At 41.0% G+C, this 20,862-nt stretch overlaps 1 protein-coding gene across 1 annotated transcript in view; it reads right to left on the bottom strand.

The window, feature by feature from the left end:
• TMEM131L (transmembrane 131 like) overlaps positions 1 to 20,862 on the bottom strand; it is a 150,933-nt gene that overhangs the window by 56,808 nt on the left and 73,263 nt on the right. Inside the window, exons 5-7 of the mRNA XM_044767081.2 lie at positions 19,165 to 19,288; positions 18,016 to 18,132; positions 17,031 to 17,141 (exon numbers count right to left, since the gene is read on the bottom strand). Coding sequence (XP_044623016.1) covers positions 17,031 to 17,141; positions 18,016 to 18,132; positions 19,165 to 19,288 — 352 coding nt within the window. The remainder of the gene's footprint in view (positions 1 to 17,030; positions 17,142 to 18,015; positions 18,133 to 19,164; positions 19,289 to 20,862) is intronic.

The following is a 20,862-nucleotide window of genomic DNA, read 5'->3' as shown; positions in this document are numbered from 1 at the left end:
GCTGCTAGAGAGGAAACTCCTCTTCCCCATCCCTTGGTTTCTAAGAGAAGGGATTTCTCTTTCATAAACACTCCAAATTCTTTCTGTATTCTTTCACAATTCCTTCAGAACCCAAGAAAAGAGAGATGTCATTTACTGCATACCACCTCCCACCTCCCTGAAATGTGCCAGAAACCCTGAAAGACAGACAAAAGGTAATTTGGAGAAGAAGTTAACACTTAGATGTTGAGACTTTGAGTTGGACCAAGTGGCAGTGACCCGCATTGTGCAACACCCTGCCTTACACTCTGGGAGCTGGCTTTTAACCATTACAACCTGGGCTGGCAGTGCCAGCACAGCCATGAGGGGTTTTCACCTTGGTAGGTCATGCACGCTTTGGTGGCCCTGTCCAAAGACAAGCAGCTATTTTTACACCACTGGATGCTGTTGGGCCTTAAGCAAATGGCAAGTGGGTCCTGAAGGCCTAGTTCAGCCCTTGAACCTGGGCCCAGGCTTGGCAAAAGTTCAAGCTTTATGATGCAGGCTGCGGCAGCTCGACCTTGAGCAACATGGGCACAACTTTTACCTAAGTAGGCATGGCCATGGCAAGGACTGGGCTATAAAAGAAAGGGTGTTGCAACAGAAAATAGTATGGTGGTTCCTCAAAAAATTAAACATAGAATTACCAAACGATCCAACAACTCTACTTCTAGGTATATACACAAAAGTGACAGGAGGGGCTTAAACAGATATTTGTACATCCGTATTCCTAATAGCATCATACACAATGATCAAAAGGTGGAAACAAGCCAAAATGCATCGATGGATGAATGAATAAACAAAACATGGTATATACAATACAATGCACTATTATTCACTCTTAAAAGGAAATTCTCATGCTATAACATAGACGAACCTTGAAGACACTATGCTAAGTGAAATAAGTCAGACACAAAAGGAAATACTGTGTGATTCCACTTATATGAAGGGAGCTAGAATAGTCAAATGCACAGAGACAGAAAGAAGAATAATGGTTACCAGGCACTGAGAGGAGGAAGTAATGGAGAGTTAGTGTTCAATGGGTACAGAGTTTCAGGGATGAAAAAGTCCTGGGGATGGATGGAGTTGATGGTTGCACATCAGTGTGAATATACGTAATGCCACTGAACTGTACGTTTAAAAATGGTTAAATGGTAAATTTCGTGTTATGCATATTTTACCACAAGAAAAAAAGAGAAAAGGGAAAAGGAAAAAGAAATAAGAAAAAAACAAAGAAAAAGATATCCAGTCAGGGCTCTCTTCAAAATAGAGAGAGCTTCTAGAATACTATCTGCTGCTTTTATAGCCACGTCTTGAAGAAACTGTTAAGTGCAACTCCAGGCAGGCAATACACACAGGCTGCTCTGAATTCTGTTTCTTTCTCACGCATTATCTTCACGGCTAAGAGTTGGAACTGTGAGAGGGTTTAGCTTACACTCATGTGATTGGCCCACAGACTCAAAAGTTCCTCCCTAACTCACTGGCTCTAGATTTATTATTCATCTAAATGCTAAGCACTGCTTTAGATGTTCAAGATCCAAAGTGAGAGATATGTGGATGGGTGGCAGATTTCATAAATAAAGAAGCAATAAAGGTATTCTCATTAAGGAGATATGCGCTCAGCCTGGGTTGAGTTGGAAGAGCAATCTGACCAACTTATTGCTTGCACAAAGAAGGCAACCACTAAGGTCTGTCCCTCCAACAATCAGGTTCACTCCAGAAATCAAAGAGGTGCTAGAAGGTTAGAGAAACACACTGTAATCTTCCTATCAGGGGAAGAGGAACAAGAACAAGAAATTAAAAGCAGGAAGGCTGACTGATGAAGCAGGAGAAAGAGAGGGCTCCCCTTAGGAGAAAGGCTGACATCTTAGCAAACAACTAGACATGGAAAAAACAGCAAAAGAGACCTTGAAGATCTGGTTCAACAGACATGAAGTGAGACACAGATAGCCTGGGATCTAACTGAAATGAGGGAGATATATCTCTGTGCTTGTTGGGGCTTAAAAAAAATCCAGTAAAAGAAGACAAGACGCAAGATCTCAGCAGACAAACTGCTTCCCCCAAAGGAACCAGAATTCACTTCTAGGAACTATGGAGAAATACCCTTCTGACAGAGTAAACCCATAGTAAGAGCAATTGAGGACCCACACCTTCAAGGATGGAGACAGTTATACCAATGGTTACATTAACTCTGGACTGGCGAGGGGGAGACCAGGGAGGTCCGAATAGAATGCTCAGAGCATGTCAGGCAGAGATACAGCTATGGCCTCTGCCCCGAGGAAACATGTTTGAGAAGTTTATGGAATTAGGACTCAGTCTAAGAGAAGGCACAGCAAAGAAGAAACCCTAGAAAGGGGCACCAGGCAGGACCAGACTGACCCCAGGCCGATTTAGATAGGAGAGTATCTCCTGTGTAAGATTATCCAATGCAGGGAAGAGAAGATTCAGCGGACCTGGAACTTACTGACTTTATCTCCCTTGCCCTGGGAGAACTCACAAGAGACTATCTAGAGGAACAGCATCTAGAGGAAAAGAAATGTACTAGACCAAAAAGTAAAGGAAAAAGTAAAAAAAGGATGCACCAATTCCAGCAAACAGTAGTACCTTAAAAGTGTTAGAGAAAGAAAGAGATCAAGAAAAGAAGCTGGTTAAACACCTAGAAACTCAAAGAAGCCTTCCTGAGAGGAAGAAGGGACAGGAGAAGACAAGTGCATCCTGGAGGCACAGCCTGTGCCTGCAGAGAAAGAAGGGGCCCACTCACCACCTGGAGGAGACAGTGAGTGGCTCCCAGCCAAGGTGCTAGCCCCAAGCTTCCAGCGTGTCAACAGCAGCTCCCCTCCCAAAATCTGCTGAGAACGATGCTCCTCTTCAAATAAGTGGGATGAAAAGGGAAAAACTTTCCCTAAGAAGTAGGTTCCAGAAGCCTCAGCAAGTCCACAGTAAGAGGGAGTGGAAACCACAGTGGGCACAGGTCTCAATGTCCCTGCCCACAGACACAGCATAAGCTCCATCCCCAAACAGAGCTCAGATACTACCAGCGCGGGAGTGCCAGAAACAAGGGCTCCAGGACAGAAAGGAGAAGAAAGACACAACAAGTGACCGAGCTGCCACCATCGCAAAATTTCTAAACTCTGAGGGCAGACCAGAAGGTCTCAGGTGCCACTTCCTGAGAGAGGAGGTGGTATGCACAGGGTGCTCCTCCCAAATCCCCAAAGGTCCCAAATGCACTTCGTGATGGGTGATCTCTCCTCATCCCGTTTAAGTGCAAAGGTTGGACTCTGAACAACAGGTACAAATGGAAGCTGAAACCATGGTGATGCTCTCTCCATCCTCCTTCCCTCCCCTTGGCAAACAGGAAGTACTGGGAACAATGCTGCTTAGAAAGGGCTGAGATGGGGGGCATGCTTTCCAAATGTGGTGGATGTAAGCTTGATAATCTGATATTCTTGTGTGCCTTCTTAAGACTCTAGACTCCAGGGAGGCTCAAGAGAGACTCAGTATTGAACTACCAGAACTTCTGAAACCCCAAGAAAGCTGCGCACATTCTAGTGAGAGCGAGCCCGGGTTGTAAGCTGCTCAAGACTTCCCAGCTGCACACAGGCATGGAGAACTGCTCGGGCTAAGACCAAAAAAAAAAGAAGGAATTGGGGAGGGCTTCAAATTCTTTGAATGTTAACTCACAGGCCAACATAATTTGATATGGGACTGGAGCCTTGAACTTTCATGTCTTGCCAGGGACTGAATCTCTGAATTTTAAATTTCTCCCTGAGAGTTTCATAATAGGAAAGGGTTTATATACAAAAACTTCTTTTTTTTTTAAGTTAAGTGATGAATGCATTTTAGCTGTGTGCCAAGTGCTAAGCTTTTCACATGCACTAATTTATTCAACAGCTACAGCCCTCCTATGAGGTAGGGCTATTATTATCTATTTTATAGATAAACTGAGACACCAAAAGGTTAAGTAACTTGGCCAAGGTCCTTCAGAACCAAGATTTTTACCCAGCTGGTCTGGTTTTAGAATTCCTCTTCCTATTCACTACACAATATACCTCTGTGATGGGGCATCCTTAGATGGTTTGTATTTTTTTATTGGAATATCTTAACTCTGTTATTTGATGCCATTGCAAAAGCTCTGATAAGCTGTATTGGATATTAGACTGTATTGACTATTAGAGAAGAATGTGGGATGGGAAACAGATGAGGGCATGAACTTTCAACCTTGGGCACAGTGTGGCTTTGGAGTAGATTATCAATGATTACTAAAATCCATCTCAGAACTTTCCAGGGGCAAACTCAACAGCACACTCCAGGAGTCCAAGGGGATCAACAGAGAAATAGGGGGTTTGTACTGGTGGGAGGAAGAACAGGCTGAGGAAGGTGGGAGCCCAGCCGCCAGAAGTCTGCTCGTCTCCTTGTCAGAGAGGCAGGGTCACAGGCTTAATAACAGGTAAGCCCAATGAGTACAAAACTGAGGGATGTCAGACGGAAAGGATGCTTTCCCTAAGTACTCCTGTCCTCCTGCCCCAAGCCCTCCTCTCCCCTTGAGGTAAAGGGAGTTGCCTTTAGTGGGTAACAGACCATGATCCCGTGCTGTATGCAGGGGTGAAAAGGCGGGGGCTCTCCAAGGAGCTGGTTTCTTTTCTTCTCTCTACACCCTGGGTGAGGGTGTCTGTCCTTGATTCAAATTTCCCTTCCAGTGAGCCACCCCACAGTCCGCCCTAGGGGATTAGGGAGTGAGCGACTGTGGCTCTCTTATCTCAGCAGACACAGGAGAATGTGGCTATCAGTAATATAAACGTGGCATTTCAGTTCTCCAACTCCTGATTCTTATATACTCACTGGTTCCAAAAACTTGGCCGAGAAGAGAGGTGCCTTCTATTGGGCATCTTCAACTCTTCTAACAGAAGTTTCTAGACTATTCTAATATAATAAATGTTTGAAAGACGCCAAAAAGGATTCATGTCTTATAACTTCATAAATAGCTGAGATTATAGTTCTTCCTTTTTAAGATTATTTATTCAATTATCAAGCAGTTATTTACCTCACATTATATGGTCAGGCTCTGTGCAAGGTGATCAGAAAGTAAATATTGACTAGGACATGACTCCTGCTCTTAAGGAACTTATAATCTTAGTAAACGAAAACATGTACATAAAAACAAATGCGTCTGAGTATGGTACTTGCAATGATGGGGATCTCTCAGGGTTTTCAGTAAGGAGCTAGTCAGCTCTCCTGGGAGACAAAGCCAACATTGAGTTACAAGAGAGACCAGGAAATTATGTTCTCCTAGCAGCCAAGAGAGCAGAGACGTTAGAGAAGCAAACAGTTGGAAGATGAGGGCAGGAGGCTCCCCTGGCTCTGTGAGATAAAGAAGAGGGGAGAGGGAAGAGAAACACCCACACCCACACATCTTGGTATTTCTCTCTTTTCAGTCTTTTTTTTTTTTTTTTTTTGAGGAAGATTAGCCCTGAGCTAACTACTGCCAATCCTCCTCTTTTTGCTGAGGAAGACTGGCCCTGAGCTAACATCCATGCCCATCTTCCTCTACTTTATACGTGGGATGCCTACCACAGCACGGCTTTTGCCAAGCGGTGCCATGTCTGCACCCAGGATCCAAGCCAGCGAACCCCAGACCGCCGAAGCAGAAATGCGAGCACCTAACCGCTGCGCCACCGGGTCGGCCCCTCTTTCTAGTCTTTATCATGCTTCTTTCCTTTCTCCCACTCACCAACCCTCTCTCTCTCCTCAAGTCCCATTCCATTGAATCATTCTCATCTGTAGCTCCAAAGAAAATAAGAAAAAATTTAAAATTTAAGCAATTTCCTTGCTTTTAAAAGCTATATTCCGAGGTAGGCAGGCAGGGGAAATTAAGTAATGGCATATATTTACCCAACATATAGTAATAACTTTCCAGAGTCTGACAGCCTAACATTTTTACGTAAAAAAGATCAAACGACTTTCATCATGCAAAGAAATGTTATTAATGCATTATAATTACAAGTGGATTTGAGGGAATTCTCAGCTGTCATGCTCAGTAAATCTGTTTATTTCATTTAACTAATTATGTAACATGATCAGGAAACCAGGACAGACACAGTGGCCTTTAACCTTTCCCTGTTCTCTATTTTCCATCTACAAATCCTAGATGGGACTTTTGCAACTTATTTGTTAGTGAGAAACATGCCTTTTTCCGTTTCTCCTGTCACTCTGATTGAAAAAAGCTCTCCTTATTCCCCCTACACACTGATTTTACCGCCTCCCTTCCAGATTGCCACATTTAATTGATAGGGATCAGCACCTCAGGGGAAATGTAGCAGGAAAGCAACTTGGGGCACCCTTCCCCCACCTGGCAGGCACCAGGCTCCCCTTGGCCCGGGACTACAGCCCTTTGCCCAACACCTGTCCCAGGCAGGCAGGCACAAGGGCCTGACATCACCACTCCAAAAGGAAAGGCTGTGCCAATCTTAAAAGGTTAGGAACTCCTGTCTGAAACGTATTAGATATCACACAGAATACCCAGAAATAATCTCTCCTTTACACAGCCCAGTAACACCATCCCGTGGAGGGGGAGGGGAATCCTCATCTTACACACACGCTCGGAAAAAATACCAAAAGCAGATGACAAAATATTCATCCTGGTTACCTTTGTTGTGTGTGACTGTGGTCTTGGGGGCTTATTTCTAATTTTTCACTTCTCTGGTTTGCCTTATCTTCGCGTAATTATACTATAATTCCTTATAAGCACACTCTCTTTTTTAGACAACTGAATAACACGATACCAAGTTGGGACACACACACACAAAAGCACCTTTACTTGGAGGGGCTCTGTATCATCGGTTTCCCTCTATCTTTAAAACCTCTCTGGGTTTCCCATATTGCCTTATAATTCCATTTTTAACAATAAATATTATTTTACAATGATTCCAATAACAATTTAAGTTCTTTTCAATCTCTGAGGCAAGCTTATTGCTATATATGCCAGATTCTGAGACAATGTCGATTTCAAATATCCTGGTTTTCCCAAATAAACCACTGAAACACTCCTCAAATCTCAATAGTTTGGATACAAAACAGCACTGAGGAAAATATTAAAAAATAAAATCTCCAGCCAGCCCTGATGGCCTAGCAGTTAAAGTTGTGTGCTCACCACTTGGGCGGTCCGGGTTCACTTCCCAGTTGCAGAACCACACCACCCATCTGTCAGTGGCCATGCTGCGGCAGCGGCTCACACAGAAGAACTAGAAGGACCTACAACTAGCATATACAACTACATACTGGGGTTTTGGGGAGGAAAAAAAAAAACTCTTGGGGCTGGCCCCGTGGCCGAGTGGTTGGGTTCGCGCGCTCCGCTGCTAGGTGGCCCAGTGTTTCGTTGGTTCGAATCCTGGGCGCGGACATGGCACTGCTCATCAGACCACGCTGAGGCGGCGTCCCGCATGCCACAACTAGAAGAACCCACAACGAAAAATACACAACTATGTACAGGGGGGCTTTGGGGAGAAAAAGGAAAAAATAAAATCTTAAAAAAAAAAAAATAGTTTAAAAAAAAAAAAGTACTTGTTTAAAAAAAAAAAAACTCTTGCTTTTTCATGAGCCTAACACAACTATATTTACCTATCACATCCCACCACATATTTCACAGTTACAATCAGAGGGTATGTTCTAGCTTATATTCTACTATTCACTCGTCAGACGTTTCTACATAACCATCATAATTGTAACTTGGAAGAACTACTTAAGAGTCTACTGTGTTGATATAGTCAAATTCATCAAATCCTTTTTCCACTGCTGAGCCTTTAAGCTGTTTCTACTGTTTTTGCCATTATAACAATGCTGCAAAAAATTTTATTTGCATTTATCTTTCCTGGATGATCAATTGCTAAGTCAACGACATGACAATCATTAGGAGACTTACCATACGTTGGGAAAATTTAAAGCATACTGAGCTGGCACAGCCAATCCTGGCTCTGCTCTCTTCACTAAGTAACTTAAACTCTAAGTCCATTCTACAATTTCTAAAATAAGAATAATACCACCTGCCCTGGTAGTAAATCTATTGACGGTCAAACTGGTTGATGTGGTGAAAAGATGAAGTTATACAAATCTTAGATGTTATAACTGGCAGATATGCTATTTGCGGATCTCAACTCAGATGCCCACTGACTCATCTATTAAAAACTCGGGGGGGGGGTCGGCCCGGTGGCACAGCAGTTAAGTTTGCACATTCTGCTTTGGCGGCCTGGGGTTCATCGATTTGGATCCCGGGGGCAGACCTATGCACCACTTGTCACTTCTTGTAGAAGAAGATGGGCATGGATGTTAGCTCAGGGCCAGTCTTCCTCAGCAAAAAGAGGATTGGCAGCAGATGTTAGATCAGGGCTAATCGTCCTCAAAAAAAAACACCAAAATTCTGGAGGACAGCCTCAATGTACTGCAGTAAGTTGATACTGAGATTATAAAAATGAAAAAGCAACAGGCCCTGGTCCGGAAAGGCTCACGGAAGAGCAGGGGGGCAGATAACATAAGACACTGTTAAAGCAGGGGACTGGAGCACGTTCTTGCCTGGAACCTAAAGAGGTTCCAGAGGAGGTGATAATCCAAACTCAGTCTCAAAGGATAGAACTGGAAGGATTGAGTTAAAATACGGTAAAAGTTTATGGAGGTGAGACTGTTTGTAAAAAAGGGATGGCATGTTCTGGCAATGATGAGAAGTTTGTGAGGTCAGAGTTGAGAAGGGAAGGGTGGGACCTCTGAAGCTGAAGAAGAAGCTGGGCCCGGGTGACAAAGGACCTCATACGCCAAGTTAAGTCGCTCGGACTTTATCCTGTAAATAACAGGGGACCCAGCTAGTACAGTGACCAGGGAAATGATGGACAGTTTTCTTGAAAAAGACATCGTCAGCAGCAGTGTGACAAGTGGACTGGAGCAGAGAAAGGCTGACTGGGAGAATAATCTAGGTGCAAATGACGACAAGACAGCAACAAGAGTAGAGGGACCTCAGATTCTCACTTAGACCCACTGCGATTTCTCATCTGCTAGGAATTCCTACCCCAAAAAGATCAAAACAAATGAAAAAGAAGGACCAAATGAAAAGGTTTAAAAAGAAAAAAGCCATCTTAATTCCTCGCGTTTCGCTACTTTCTTCCCGAGAGCAGGCAAGTATGTGCAGCAAAGAGATGGAAATGTACACCCTCCTCTCCAGTGAACTCGGCAAACTGCTATCAAACACCAGGCCAGCCAGAATTTAGACAGAAGACGAATCACACAGCAGACACTCTTGTTTTCAGCAGAAGAACATAAGCTATTTAATCCGATTCAACTGAGCAGGAAAAATGCAAAAGTCAGACACAAATGGGCAATGGACACAAAAAGGACGGAAATGAATCCATACTACAAAAAAAAATAAGATAACAACTATTTGCTGGCACCCTAGTTTATTTCATAAGATACAAAAATGTTTTGTTATCCCAAAAAATAAACTGGGATCTTAAACTTAAGATTCCTATTAAGAGAGCAGAACCAATCACAATCCATGTGACATTACGACTATTAACAGTTTTTTCCCTATTAATAGAAATCAGATAAAATAAAATGGACTTATTTTGTTTGACCTTTTTTCCTAAATATATGAGCCTTTAGAAAAGGAGGACAAAGTCTCAAATAACGCCATTTTGGGAGTGCTGTCATGAAGGTATACTCCACGATTGGGGTTAGGTCTATATCCGGTGCTCATTCAACACTTGCAACAAGGGGCAGCGCTGCTCAGTGGGAAGATCACAGGCTTGGAAACAGACGGACTTCGGTATGAAAGCAAATTTTTGACCTCACGCAAGTAATTAATTTTTCCTGCCGTGTGTAATTCTAAAATAAATCCATGGGGTTTTTTGAGTGTTATTTAAACTTGATTTTTGTCATAGCTATGTAATCTTTTAATAACTTAGGAAAGAACAAGATGAACTGCTCCTGCAGTATATCCACGTAAGGTCATTTGTAGTAAGTTGCAAAGATAAGCTAGCCAAGATGTCCTGATTACATAAAATTTCTAGTTGCTACCTTAGGAAGCAACGTAAAGAAAGTGTGAGGAAAGGCCAGTGACAACCCCAATTTCTGAAAACTCAATACGGCTAGCTAATCCCCAGGGAAAAGAACTCCTCTGACACCATCAACATTCACTTCCTCACATAAAGTTTGTAAGGATGTGGGGAAAAGGGAACCCTTGGGCACTGCTGGTGGGATGGTAAACTGGTGCAGCCACTATCGAAACAGTATGGAGGTTCTTAAAAAAATTAAAAACAGAACTACCATATGAGCCAGCAATTCCACTTATGGGTATTTATCCAAAGAAAATGAAAACACAAACTCGAAAAGATAGCTACACTCCACATTCACTGCAGCATTACTTACAATAGCCAAGGTATGGAAACAACCAAAGTGTCCATCAACAGATGAATGGATAATGTGATACACACACACACACACACACACACACACACACACACACACACAGGAATATTATTCAGCCATAAAAAAGGAGGAAATTCTGCCATTTGTGACAACACAGATGGACCTTGAGGGCATTATGCTAAATTAAATAAGTCAGACAAAGAAAGATAAATACTGTATAATCTCACTTATATGTGGAATCTTTGAAAAAAAAACAAAAAACCGAACTCAGAGAGAGAACAGATTGGTCATTGCCAGAGGTAGGGGTGAAGCAGGTCAAAAGGTACAAACTTCCACTTATAAAATAAATAAGACCTGGGGATGCAATGCACAGCATGGGAAAAGAAAGTTCAAACTCAGGCAACTGAACCTGAAGGTCTGGGAAGGTCCCCTGTGAGCCCTAGATCCCCCTTAAGGACCTATTTATATACCTTTTTCTGGCCATTTTCCTAAAGCCTCCTTGAAACTACAGATATTTGTGTATTTTATAAGCTTACTTGATAAGAATTGCCCTGTTTATGCCTGAAGGCAGAAGAATAATAACTTTCATTCATTCATGCCAATGCATTAATTGAGCACCTAAAAAGAACAAAACAAAGATCCTTGCCCTACGAGGCTGATGTTCCAGTGGGGGACAGGCAGAGACGGCTTTCATTCTGAGCACTCAGGTTCCTGGCACTGTTCTAGAGGCACCAGCCTCTAATCATCCTGGTATATGACCAGAACGGAGTTCAGCTGCTTGACGTGTGAGTTATAGCGACGTCTGAGTTACAGCGGAGGGTCAGATAATCACAACACTGCACAAGGAGCACATCTGGCTTCTGATTGTTTCTGATTTAACTTCTCAGGATGGAATTTTGTCGAGCGTGCAGCAGCAAAGTATCTGATGTCTTCTGTGGTCATTCTGACAACTCAAATCTCTTTCAAGTTTTGAATCAGATAGCTTATGGCCGTCTTAAAAATGTGATTTGAATTACGTGTCCTTAACGCAGCACACCAAGCACATCTGCCATTATCTGATCCACGCTCATAGTTTTACAAGCTATTCCTGTTGTTTTTTCTTCTCTGATCAGCGTTTCACAGCTTGGACGAGTGGAGCAGCATCTGCATAATTTGGAGCCTTCACCCTCCAGACTATTTATACTCAGGGGGCCTTGGCTGCCTGTCTTTTTATCCTTTTACCTATGTTTAAGCCAGACAATTTTTAAAATACTCAATGAATTATACTAAAATCCAACTCTATTTAGAGCCCTATGTAAGGTAGACCCAAACACATAAGCAGCCTGTACTTTTCACCCATTCACACGAAAACAATCTAAAAATTATGTAGTCCTATAATTTGAGTGAAAAGACTTTTAAATTGCTATTATTAGGGCCAGCCCTGTGGCCGAGTGGTTAAGCTCGCATGTTCCGCTTTGGCGGCCCAGGGTTTCGCCAGTTCAAATCCTGGGTGTGGACATGGCACTGCTCATCAAGCCATGCTGACGCGGTATCCCACACAGCAGAACCAGAAGGACCTACAACTAGAATATATAACTATGAAGTGGGGGGGCTTTGGGCAGAAGAAGAAGGGAAAAAAAAGAAGAAGAAGATTGGCAACAGATGTTAGCTCAGGTGCCAATCTTTAAAACAATAAAATAAAATAAATTGCTATTATCACTTTAGTCTATTTTCTTATAATGATTCAATAGACTCACATAAAACAACCGCATTTCATCTTTCAACTTCAAACTTTATTCTAAAACAAAATGAAGTTATTTCCCTTCATGTTGAGCTATGGAGATAAGTCAAAGCAAAGTTGATGACATATTAATTTCTCCCTAAACTTGCTCACTCTTTAGTTTTCTACTAGATATACTTTCCCGCTCTGTATTGGAGAAGAGTCGATCATGAGTAACTTCCACACCCGCATCCCCTTTTGAGAGGAGCTGACCTCCTGAACTCACCACCCACCCCAGATGATGGGTTCTTGACCACAGGCAGAGAGTAGGAAACATGAGACAGACAGAAGATCAAAATAGAGACATTTCTTTCTGAGAAAGCACAGCTTACTTACTTTCTGAGAAAGGAGAGTACCTTACAGCCACTTAAAATACAGCACAGAACACATATATGTGTATCCAGTTTAAATGCAGAAATACTACAATCATAATTTTTTCTGAGGAATACCATAATTATTTCTTAAGTCTAAATTTTTTAGGTTTCTGTTTTTAGGTAACAGTAAGCCTTGAACAATACTTTAAAATTTCTTTTCCTGAATCACAGTAAAAATGAAAGAAATTAAAATAATTGCCTTTTAAGAGAGAGTTTTTGATAATTAAGATCTTTAAATACTGGTTTCTAACAAAAGATCAGCCCAAAAATTTAAGTTTTATCCATAAACTCTGAGATGTGTATTGTCACATCACAAGAGTATGGACATTGTATGGTGTTCACTGCCCTATCATTTATTGGAACACTCAAGAAATGATGTTCATTAACTATTTGCTGATGGATAAGCGCTATGTCCAAGAGGGGCAGCCTTAGAGAGCGACTTAACCAAACCCACAGACCCCAATATAAGTGAAAAATGGACAGAATCTACAGTTGGGAATGGAGCCAAAGCTCAGAGAGTCAACAAGGACACCAAGACAATTCAATGGGGAAAGAATTGTCTTTTTAACAAATGGTACTGCATCTGTTGGACATCCACATGTGAAAGAATGAATGTGGATCCCTAGCTCACACTACATAATAAAATGAAGTCGAAAGGCATCATAGACCTAGACATCAGAAATAATCTATACAACTCTTAGAAAAAAACATGCAAGTAAATCTTAGTAACCTTGGGTCTTTTTAGACATGACATTAAAAGCATAAGTGACAAAGGAAAAAAACAGGAAAACTAGACTTGGTCAAAACCAAAAACTTTTGTGCTTCAAAGGACATCATCAAGAAAATGAAAAGACAACTAACAGAATGGGGGGAAATAATTGCAAATCACGTACCTGATAAAGGTCTAGTATCTATAATATATAAAGAACTCTTACATCTCAACAATAAAAAGACAAATAACCCAATTTAAAAATGGGCAAAGGATTTGAATAGACACTTCTCCAAAGAAGATACACAAATGACCAATAAGAACATGAAAAGATGCTCAACATCATTAGTCATTAGGGAAACGCAAACCAAAACCACATGAGATATCACTTCACATCCACTAGGATGACTATTAAAAAAACAAAACAAAACAAAAAACATAAAATAACAAGTGTTGGTGAAGTTGTAGAGAAACCAGAATCCTCACATCTTGCTAGTGAAACTGTAAAATAACCACTTCAGAAAATAGCTTGACAGTTCCTCAAAATGTTAAACATGTAATTACAATATAACCCAGCAAAATTCCACTCCTACATATACACCCAAGAGAATAAAAAACATCACCACATAAACGTGTACGTGAATTTTCATAGCAACATTACTGATAATAGCCAAAAAATAGAAACAACTCAAATTTCCACCAATTAACAAATGGCTAAACAAAACGTGGTACGTCCATACAATGGTATATCATTTGGGAATAAAAAGGAATGAACGACTGATATATGCTACGACATGAATGAAACTTGAAAACATTGCGCGAAGTGAAAGAAGTCAATCACAAAAGACCACCCACTTCATTTGGATGAAGTGTCCAAAATAAACAAATCTATAGAGACAGAAAGTAGAGTAGTGGTTGCTAGGGACTGGGTGAAGAAAATGTCCTAAAATTAGACTGTGCTGATGGCTGCACAACTCTGTGACTATAATGAAAACCACTGAATTGGATACTTCAAATGAGTAAACTTTGTGTTATGTGAATTCTCTCTCAATAAGGTTGTTAGAAAATAAATTAGAATGCAAAAAAGGAAAAAGAAACCAAACGGAGAGAGTTTGGCATCAGCTAAGGCGTTAAAGACTGAGAGAAGCCAAGTCACCACCATGGCGGGCCACAGGGCAGGGAGCAACAGAAACCACGCCTGTGGGGAAGAGCTACCGACCTGCCTCGGGGCCAAAACTTCACTCAACCAACGTGTACTAGGCACCTCCAACTCCAGGCCCAGGGCTAGGCCCAGGGAATCCCAAGGAGAGTCAAACCAGACAGTCCCTGCTTTCATGGGGCTTAAATTCCGCGGAGTCAAGGAGAGGGTGGCTAAGTAACCACATGAGGGGTGTTCAATTATTTAATGGGGACACGTGTTCTAAGGGGGAAGGAACACAGTTCTGCCACAATCCAACAAAGGTCCTGAACTAGAATAGGGAGAGACGACAAGATTCTCTGAAGAATTCAAGCTTGAGTTGAAAGAGGAAGGACGAAACAAAGTTAATCTGGAGAGGGAGGAGGGGGAGTTTGAGGAAACTGCTGACACAATCTGTGGCAGGAGTGAAAACGGCATGTGTAAGCACGCAGAGGAAGGCTAGTGTGATTGTAACACAGAGGGCAAGAAAGCAGTGTGCAAGGAGACTGAAGAGAAATGGCAGCCAGACTGTGCAAGGCCCTACAGCCACACAGAGGATTCGGTTTAAATGCAAAGACCCACGGGAATGCACCAAAACATGTTAAGGAAGTGAGTAAGGTGGTCTAACTCGCATTTGTGGGAGAGGGACTAGAAAGGGCCAAAGTAGAGGCTGGCAGACCAGTTACGGGGCTACTACAGTGGTCCAGGAGAGAGATGATGATGGCCTGGATGCGGGAAAGGGCAGTGGGCATCACAGCCAGTAGACAGGATCTGCCAGGTAGAGTGTGTAACACCCAAGCTCTCTTCAAATGAATAACGTGAAAGATCTCATCATATGAAGGTCTCCTGCAGGCCCCTGCAAGGTCAGTTTCCGCTCTCCCTTAATTCCATATATCCTTAAATTAACCCCATTAACGAAAGTAATCTGAACACCTGTCTGCTTCAATACTTATATCACCACTAACATGGCATCTGGCACTCAAAGCTCCCAGTCTCAGTCACCAGAGAAACCTGGCCATTCTCAGTTGCTCCCTTTGCTGAAGGACAACCCTGAGATAAGGCTAAAAATGTTCCTAGGAAAAAACCAAAGCTGTCAGCATATGCAAATTAAACTTACTCTAGCCCTTTCTGAGCCCTTATAAAAATGCAAGTCAGATCAGATCACTCTCTTGCTTAAAACCATTCAATACACATCCACTGGTCTTAGGACTTAAACCAAATCTAAATTTGCAAAGTAAAAGAAATCTTCCTTGGGGCCGGCCTGTGGCAGAGTGGTTGGGTTTGCGTACTCAGGTTCAGTGGCCCGGGGTTCATGGGTTAGGATCCTGGGCACAGACCTACAAACCGTTCATCAAGCCGTGCTGTAGCAGCATCCCATATACAAAATAGAGGAAGACTGGCACAGATGTTAGCTCAGGGTCAATCTTCCTCAAGCAAAAAGAGGAAGATTGGTAACAAATGTTAGCTCAGGGACAATCTTCCTTATCTAAAAAAAAAAAAGGAAATCTTCCTTAAAATCCTGAGAGGAAAGACTACTCAGTTTTACAAAAAATGAAAATAGTATTAAAAATCCCTAAGAATTCCCTATTTGCTGGCAAAGCTCCCAGACATTGTATTACAGGTAAATTAATTTTGTTTGTCTCCCAAACTGGAATGAAAGCTCCATGAAGACAGAAATGTTAGACCAATGCCTGGCCCATAGCAAGGCTCACTAAGACTGCTCAATGAAGGAAAGCCCCAGGTATTATGACGACAAATCTAATCAATGGTCTTTATTTACTAATTAGAAAGAAAAGGTAGGGAAGGTGGTAAGGTTCATAATATATTGGTTCAAGAGTTTTTCCAATTTCAAAAGTTATCCACAGTTATGAGGAAATATGGAAAACCAAAGGGAAAAAAATGGCCAAATCTATAAACTATTAATGAAATACATATTAAAAGATTTTTAAGGTACCGTTATATCCCACTAAAACATCAAAAACATTTCCTTCCACTAAGCCACCCCGGGCAGGGCTGGAAGCAGGGAGGGGGAGATTATAAGACATTCTCGGAGCAATATCCTTACTGGTGAGCCCGGAGGTTCTCTCTCCCTGAAAAGCAGCCTGGCAAGATTTAACAAGCTCTAGAAAACAGTTCCTAGTCTTTAACTACAGAATCTCTCTTTATGAAATATACCCCAAGGAAACAGGTAATCCAAAAGAGAAACAAAGAAACATAAAATATGGACATGGCCTAAAGGCAATAATAAGGAAAAACTGGAAAGATTTCAAATGACCAACAACAGGATTAAGCAAACTATGAAATATCAACACCATGCACTATACAGCCATTGAAAAAGAAGTATGTGGAGCCCACTGATACTTTACATACATATATTATATATAAATACATAAATATTGTACATATTATACATAAATATTCATGTATATTTATATACATATATTGGGATTTTTTCAAAAAGCAGGAAAGAGTAAAATCCCAATTCTGACTATGTAAAAAGGTCCATATGTACTCTGCAAAAGATAAATTTAGAAGGTTACAAAGTTTGGTGTTTACTAGCATTCAAAATAAATCTAGCGTTAAAATTACCTGTGTCTGTGAACGCTGAATGCTCTGGACCTGTGGAAGCAGAAAATAAGCATTTGGTAGCCGCTTTGCAGACCCTTCTGCAGAGATCCTGCGAGTGCCGATTCCAGATACCTACAGGAAAAGGAGACAGTTACTCCTCTGTTAGCCGTGAAACACAGCTGCCACAACGCTGAAATACCTTCCCAAAGGAAATCTGTATTCATCTCTTTGGCCGTTAAGACTCTATCAATCCAATTATTATATTTATCTTTGTCTACAGAAAATGCAACAAAAGTTGCTGTATTTAAGCTGAATGTTCTTCACTGTAGCAAGTTTTTTCACAAATAAACAAGCTTCCTGATATGGGACCATGTGTTTAACAGAATCCAATAAGAATTAACCTCAAAAATGATAGATCTTGGCACTTAAATCACTTGATACCAGGTCCTATTAAAGATGTCACAGATACCACTTAAGATAAAGATTCCTAACTACTTTTGTGAACAACAAGAAGATTCTTCACACTCCCTACCTACTGGCTTGATATGAACACTTATCTCCCTGAGAACTGGCCCCCAAGCACGCATTTCATGTCCCCCGATCAGAGATATTCCTAAGCCCAAGAGGGGAGGAGACAAAATCACCAGAGGATGCCCTTCTAGCTCCTTCCCCCTGGACTGTTTGCCAGGAGGGCCATGAATTTTGAAAGTCTGCTGTATTTTATACTAGAAAACTGCATATGGTAGATTCCTTTCTTTTGTTCCAATACCCTTCAAAGACCCATGGTGAGAACTGTAGGTCTGTGCTCTGCATGGAAGATGGCCAACTGTGTGTGGCAAGTTAGGCCAAGGAAGGGGGAAATCTGGCGATTTCAACATCGCTAACAATCCTGTATTTTAACAACATAAACCAGGTGGCAACATTTCCCAAAGTCTTTTTTTAAACTATCCAAACCCCTCTGTTAAGTCAACAACCAACCCATGTGACAAAAGAAAAAGTTACTTACATGATAGGAAAGGACTCCATATGAGGAGGTATTAATAAATAAAGAACTTTCAATGCTTCCTTCCTCAGTAGGTAAGAAAATAATTCTGAAGGAAGTTTTCCCCATTGCTGGAATTACCTGAAAGAAAGGTACCTAGTTAGCCATTTGGAAGGGCCCCCAGTTGAAAAACTCTCTTTCACAGACTTTCTTTATGACAATTTCTGTTAACAGATGTTTGCATATTCTGTACCTTTGATTTGTAAGTATTATGAATCTCTGAGAATTCCCAAAGGGATCAATGTCCAAGAGAATCTATTAAAGAAGATACCATAGACTTATGTCAAGATAGCTACCAAGTCCTTTCCCTTCAGATTGGGGTCACCCGCCTCACATCTTTCCTTTTCCCTCATCTCCACACCCACACATTCAATGACCTTTATCTAACACAGTTCCAGTCCACTTAAATAAAGAGAACCGCCAACGTACAAACATGTTTATACATACTTAATAAAAGTCAGTGACAGCATTTATCTGGACAGACAGTCATAAAATACTGGGCTCCCCCTTACATCATCTCCTTAGTCCTAGTATTTATTTTTTAAAGAAGTAAATATCAGGTAGACATAGTAAGCAAAATAAATCAATAAACTTTACCAGTAATTAGGATCTTCATGAAAAGTAAATGACCATTGAAACTAAAACTATTAGAAGACCAAAGTTCTGAGTTCTGTGTTAAGGCACAAATTAGCTTTATACAAAGCCTTTTAATACCTATGAGACCTACACTTAGAAGTCCCAGCTATCTTAGTAGCTTTGCCAGGTGAAGAGATCATGACTATAAACTTGTATTAGTTACTAAATGCTTCAGCATTTGTAGTCATTTTAAGACTAACAATACTAAGTTTCTTTGAGCATGAGAAAGTCATATTAAATATACATACATTACTACCTCGTTTAGACTCTTTAAACTTTTTTTCCATGTAGATATCAAGAGCCACCAAAATTACGAATATGAACAACTGAAAAAATAAATGCTAAAGCAGAAGGAAAGAGTTTGGGTAGCAGAAAAAGGGGAGACAGGGAGCAGAAAGCAAAAACTTCAGGCCAAAGAAAGCAAGAAAACCTGGCAGCCTGCCACAGCATAGTTTCCAAGAGTACATCAACACTTACCCTGCAATGAACAGGAGGCACATGAAAATGTCTAGCAGCTGTAAACACTGAATTCACCACGACCTCGCTATCCCTACTAGGGTTATAAGCATAGAGAATCTTTGCTGCGGGGTGCCCCAGGAACCTAGGAGGGGAACAAGGAAACAAAGCAATTTACTGTGTGGTTATAAATATAACTATACAACCACCCATCCATCCATCTATATACTTTAAAACCTAGAAAGCTGTTGCTGATCATGACAAAGTTAAAAGCAACAATGATCAAATTCTGTTATTAATAAAACATTTAATCCGCAACAGTCAAATACTGAAAAAAATAAATCCCTTCTTTTTCCAGACTTATGCCAACCCACAGCAGCACCCCGCTGGTTTCCACGTTAGAAGAATTCAATCCATCTAGGCCACTACCTGTCTGCAAAACACACATAATGGGAATGAGTCACTTGTCTGACTTGAGTCTCTAATTCAAATGAAAATATATTTACATGAGAAACTATACTCATAGAAAAACCCCATTTTCTTAAGGTTTGTTTTCTGAGTAATAAACTTAAAAAGGCTTTTTTGCGGGATAGATTTCAGTTCACAAAGATATTATCTTACATCTTCTAAAGGAAAACTTAATTGTTGCCAAAGCCCCTTCTCCTGAGAAAAGGGTCTGCAACACTCTCTAGCAGCGGCTCTTACCCACTGAAACCATGAGTCTTGCAGAGAATTCTGCTCAGAGCTTTAGTTCCTCCCTCCACAAACAGGCACGTGCAAAAAGTTCTATACATAATTTCAAAACTTCCCGTGAACCTCAGAGCAAGAATCTGTGCTCTACAGCAAACAGCCTAAGTGATGAAGACCGTCAGGATGCTTTTCAGCAGAGCTCTCCATCTAGAAGGTCATGGCCTCTGACAAAGGAACTCCAAGAGGAAGGGAGCTGGGCTCTGGCCCATCTACCCGGAACTACCTGCAATGTCCCCTCTAATTGTTTAACTCTGATTCCTACTGCCCAGCACCAAATTCACTCTAGTTAAATTATGTCATAATGAATAGAGCGCCAGCAAAAATTTCACTTAAGTCATTTCTCCGCTTTCAATACCCTCAGCGGCAGAGACCCAAATACACAATTCTCATGAGTATGGCCCAGACATAAAACTATATTCTAAATTCGGCAAAAAACTCATCTACATTATGCTTGCATCTCTTAGATTTTATTCACGTTTCTCTTATGTTAGAAATGTGTCCTCTTTGAAAAATGAAATCTAAGTTGTTTCTCTTATATACAATGGGATTTCCAAAATACTGTATTATCACCATCAAATCCTTGGAATTCTTCTACTAGCTTTTCCTCCTACTTTTAATCACAGGTCTTAATTGAGGGTTTAATATGTCCAATGTGTATTTTAAAAAATAAGTCCTTACAGCCAGTTACAAACAGAATACATATCAGTATAATTAAAAGTTTGATTTTTTAGAGTGTTCCTAAATAATACAACTAAAATTCTTTTATACTACCGTAAGCATTAAAGGTCACCTCAGAAAGCCCTACCTCAGCAGTACCAAGGGCACATTTGATTTTTCTCACAATTAAATTAAGTAAATAAGGACCTCTGTGGTTTTAGGTAAATAACATGAATCAATCAGCAAAGTTACTAATACTTCTCCTCAAAGCTTTATATCCAATTCACACAACTGGAATACAAGATTTTTGGT

Source organism: Equus asinus, chromosome 3, assembly GCF_041296235.1.
Source record: "Equus asinus isolate D_3611 breed Donkey chromosome 3, EquAss-T2T_v2, whole genome shotgun sequence".
Lineage (NCBI taxonomy): Eukaryota > Metazoa > Chordata > Mammalia > Perissodactyla > Equidae > Equus > Equus asinus.
Note: the sequence above shows the minus strand (reverse complement) of the source record. Positions and strands in the feature narration are given on the sequence as shown.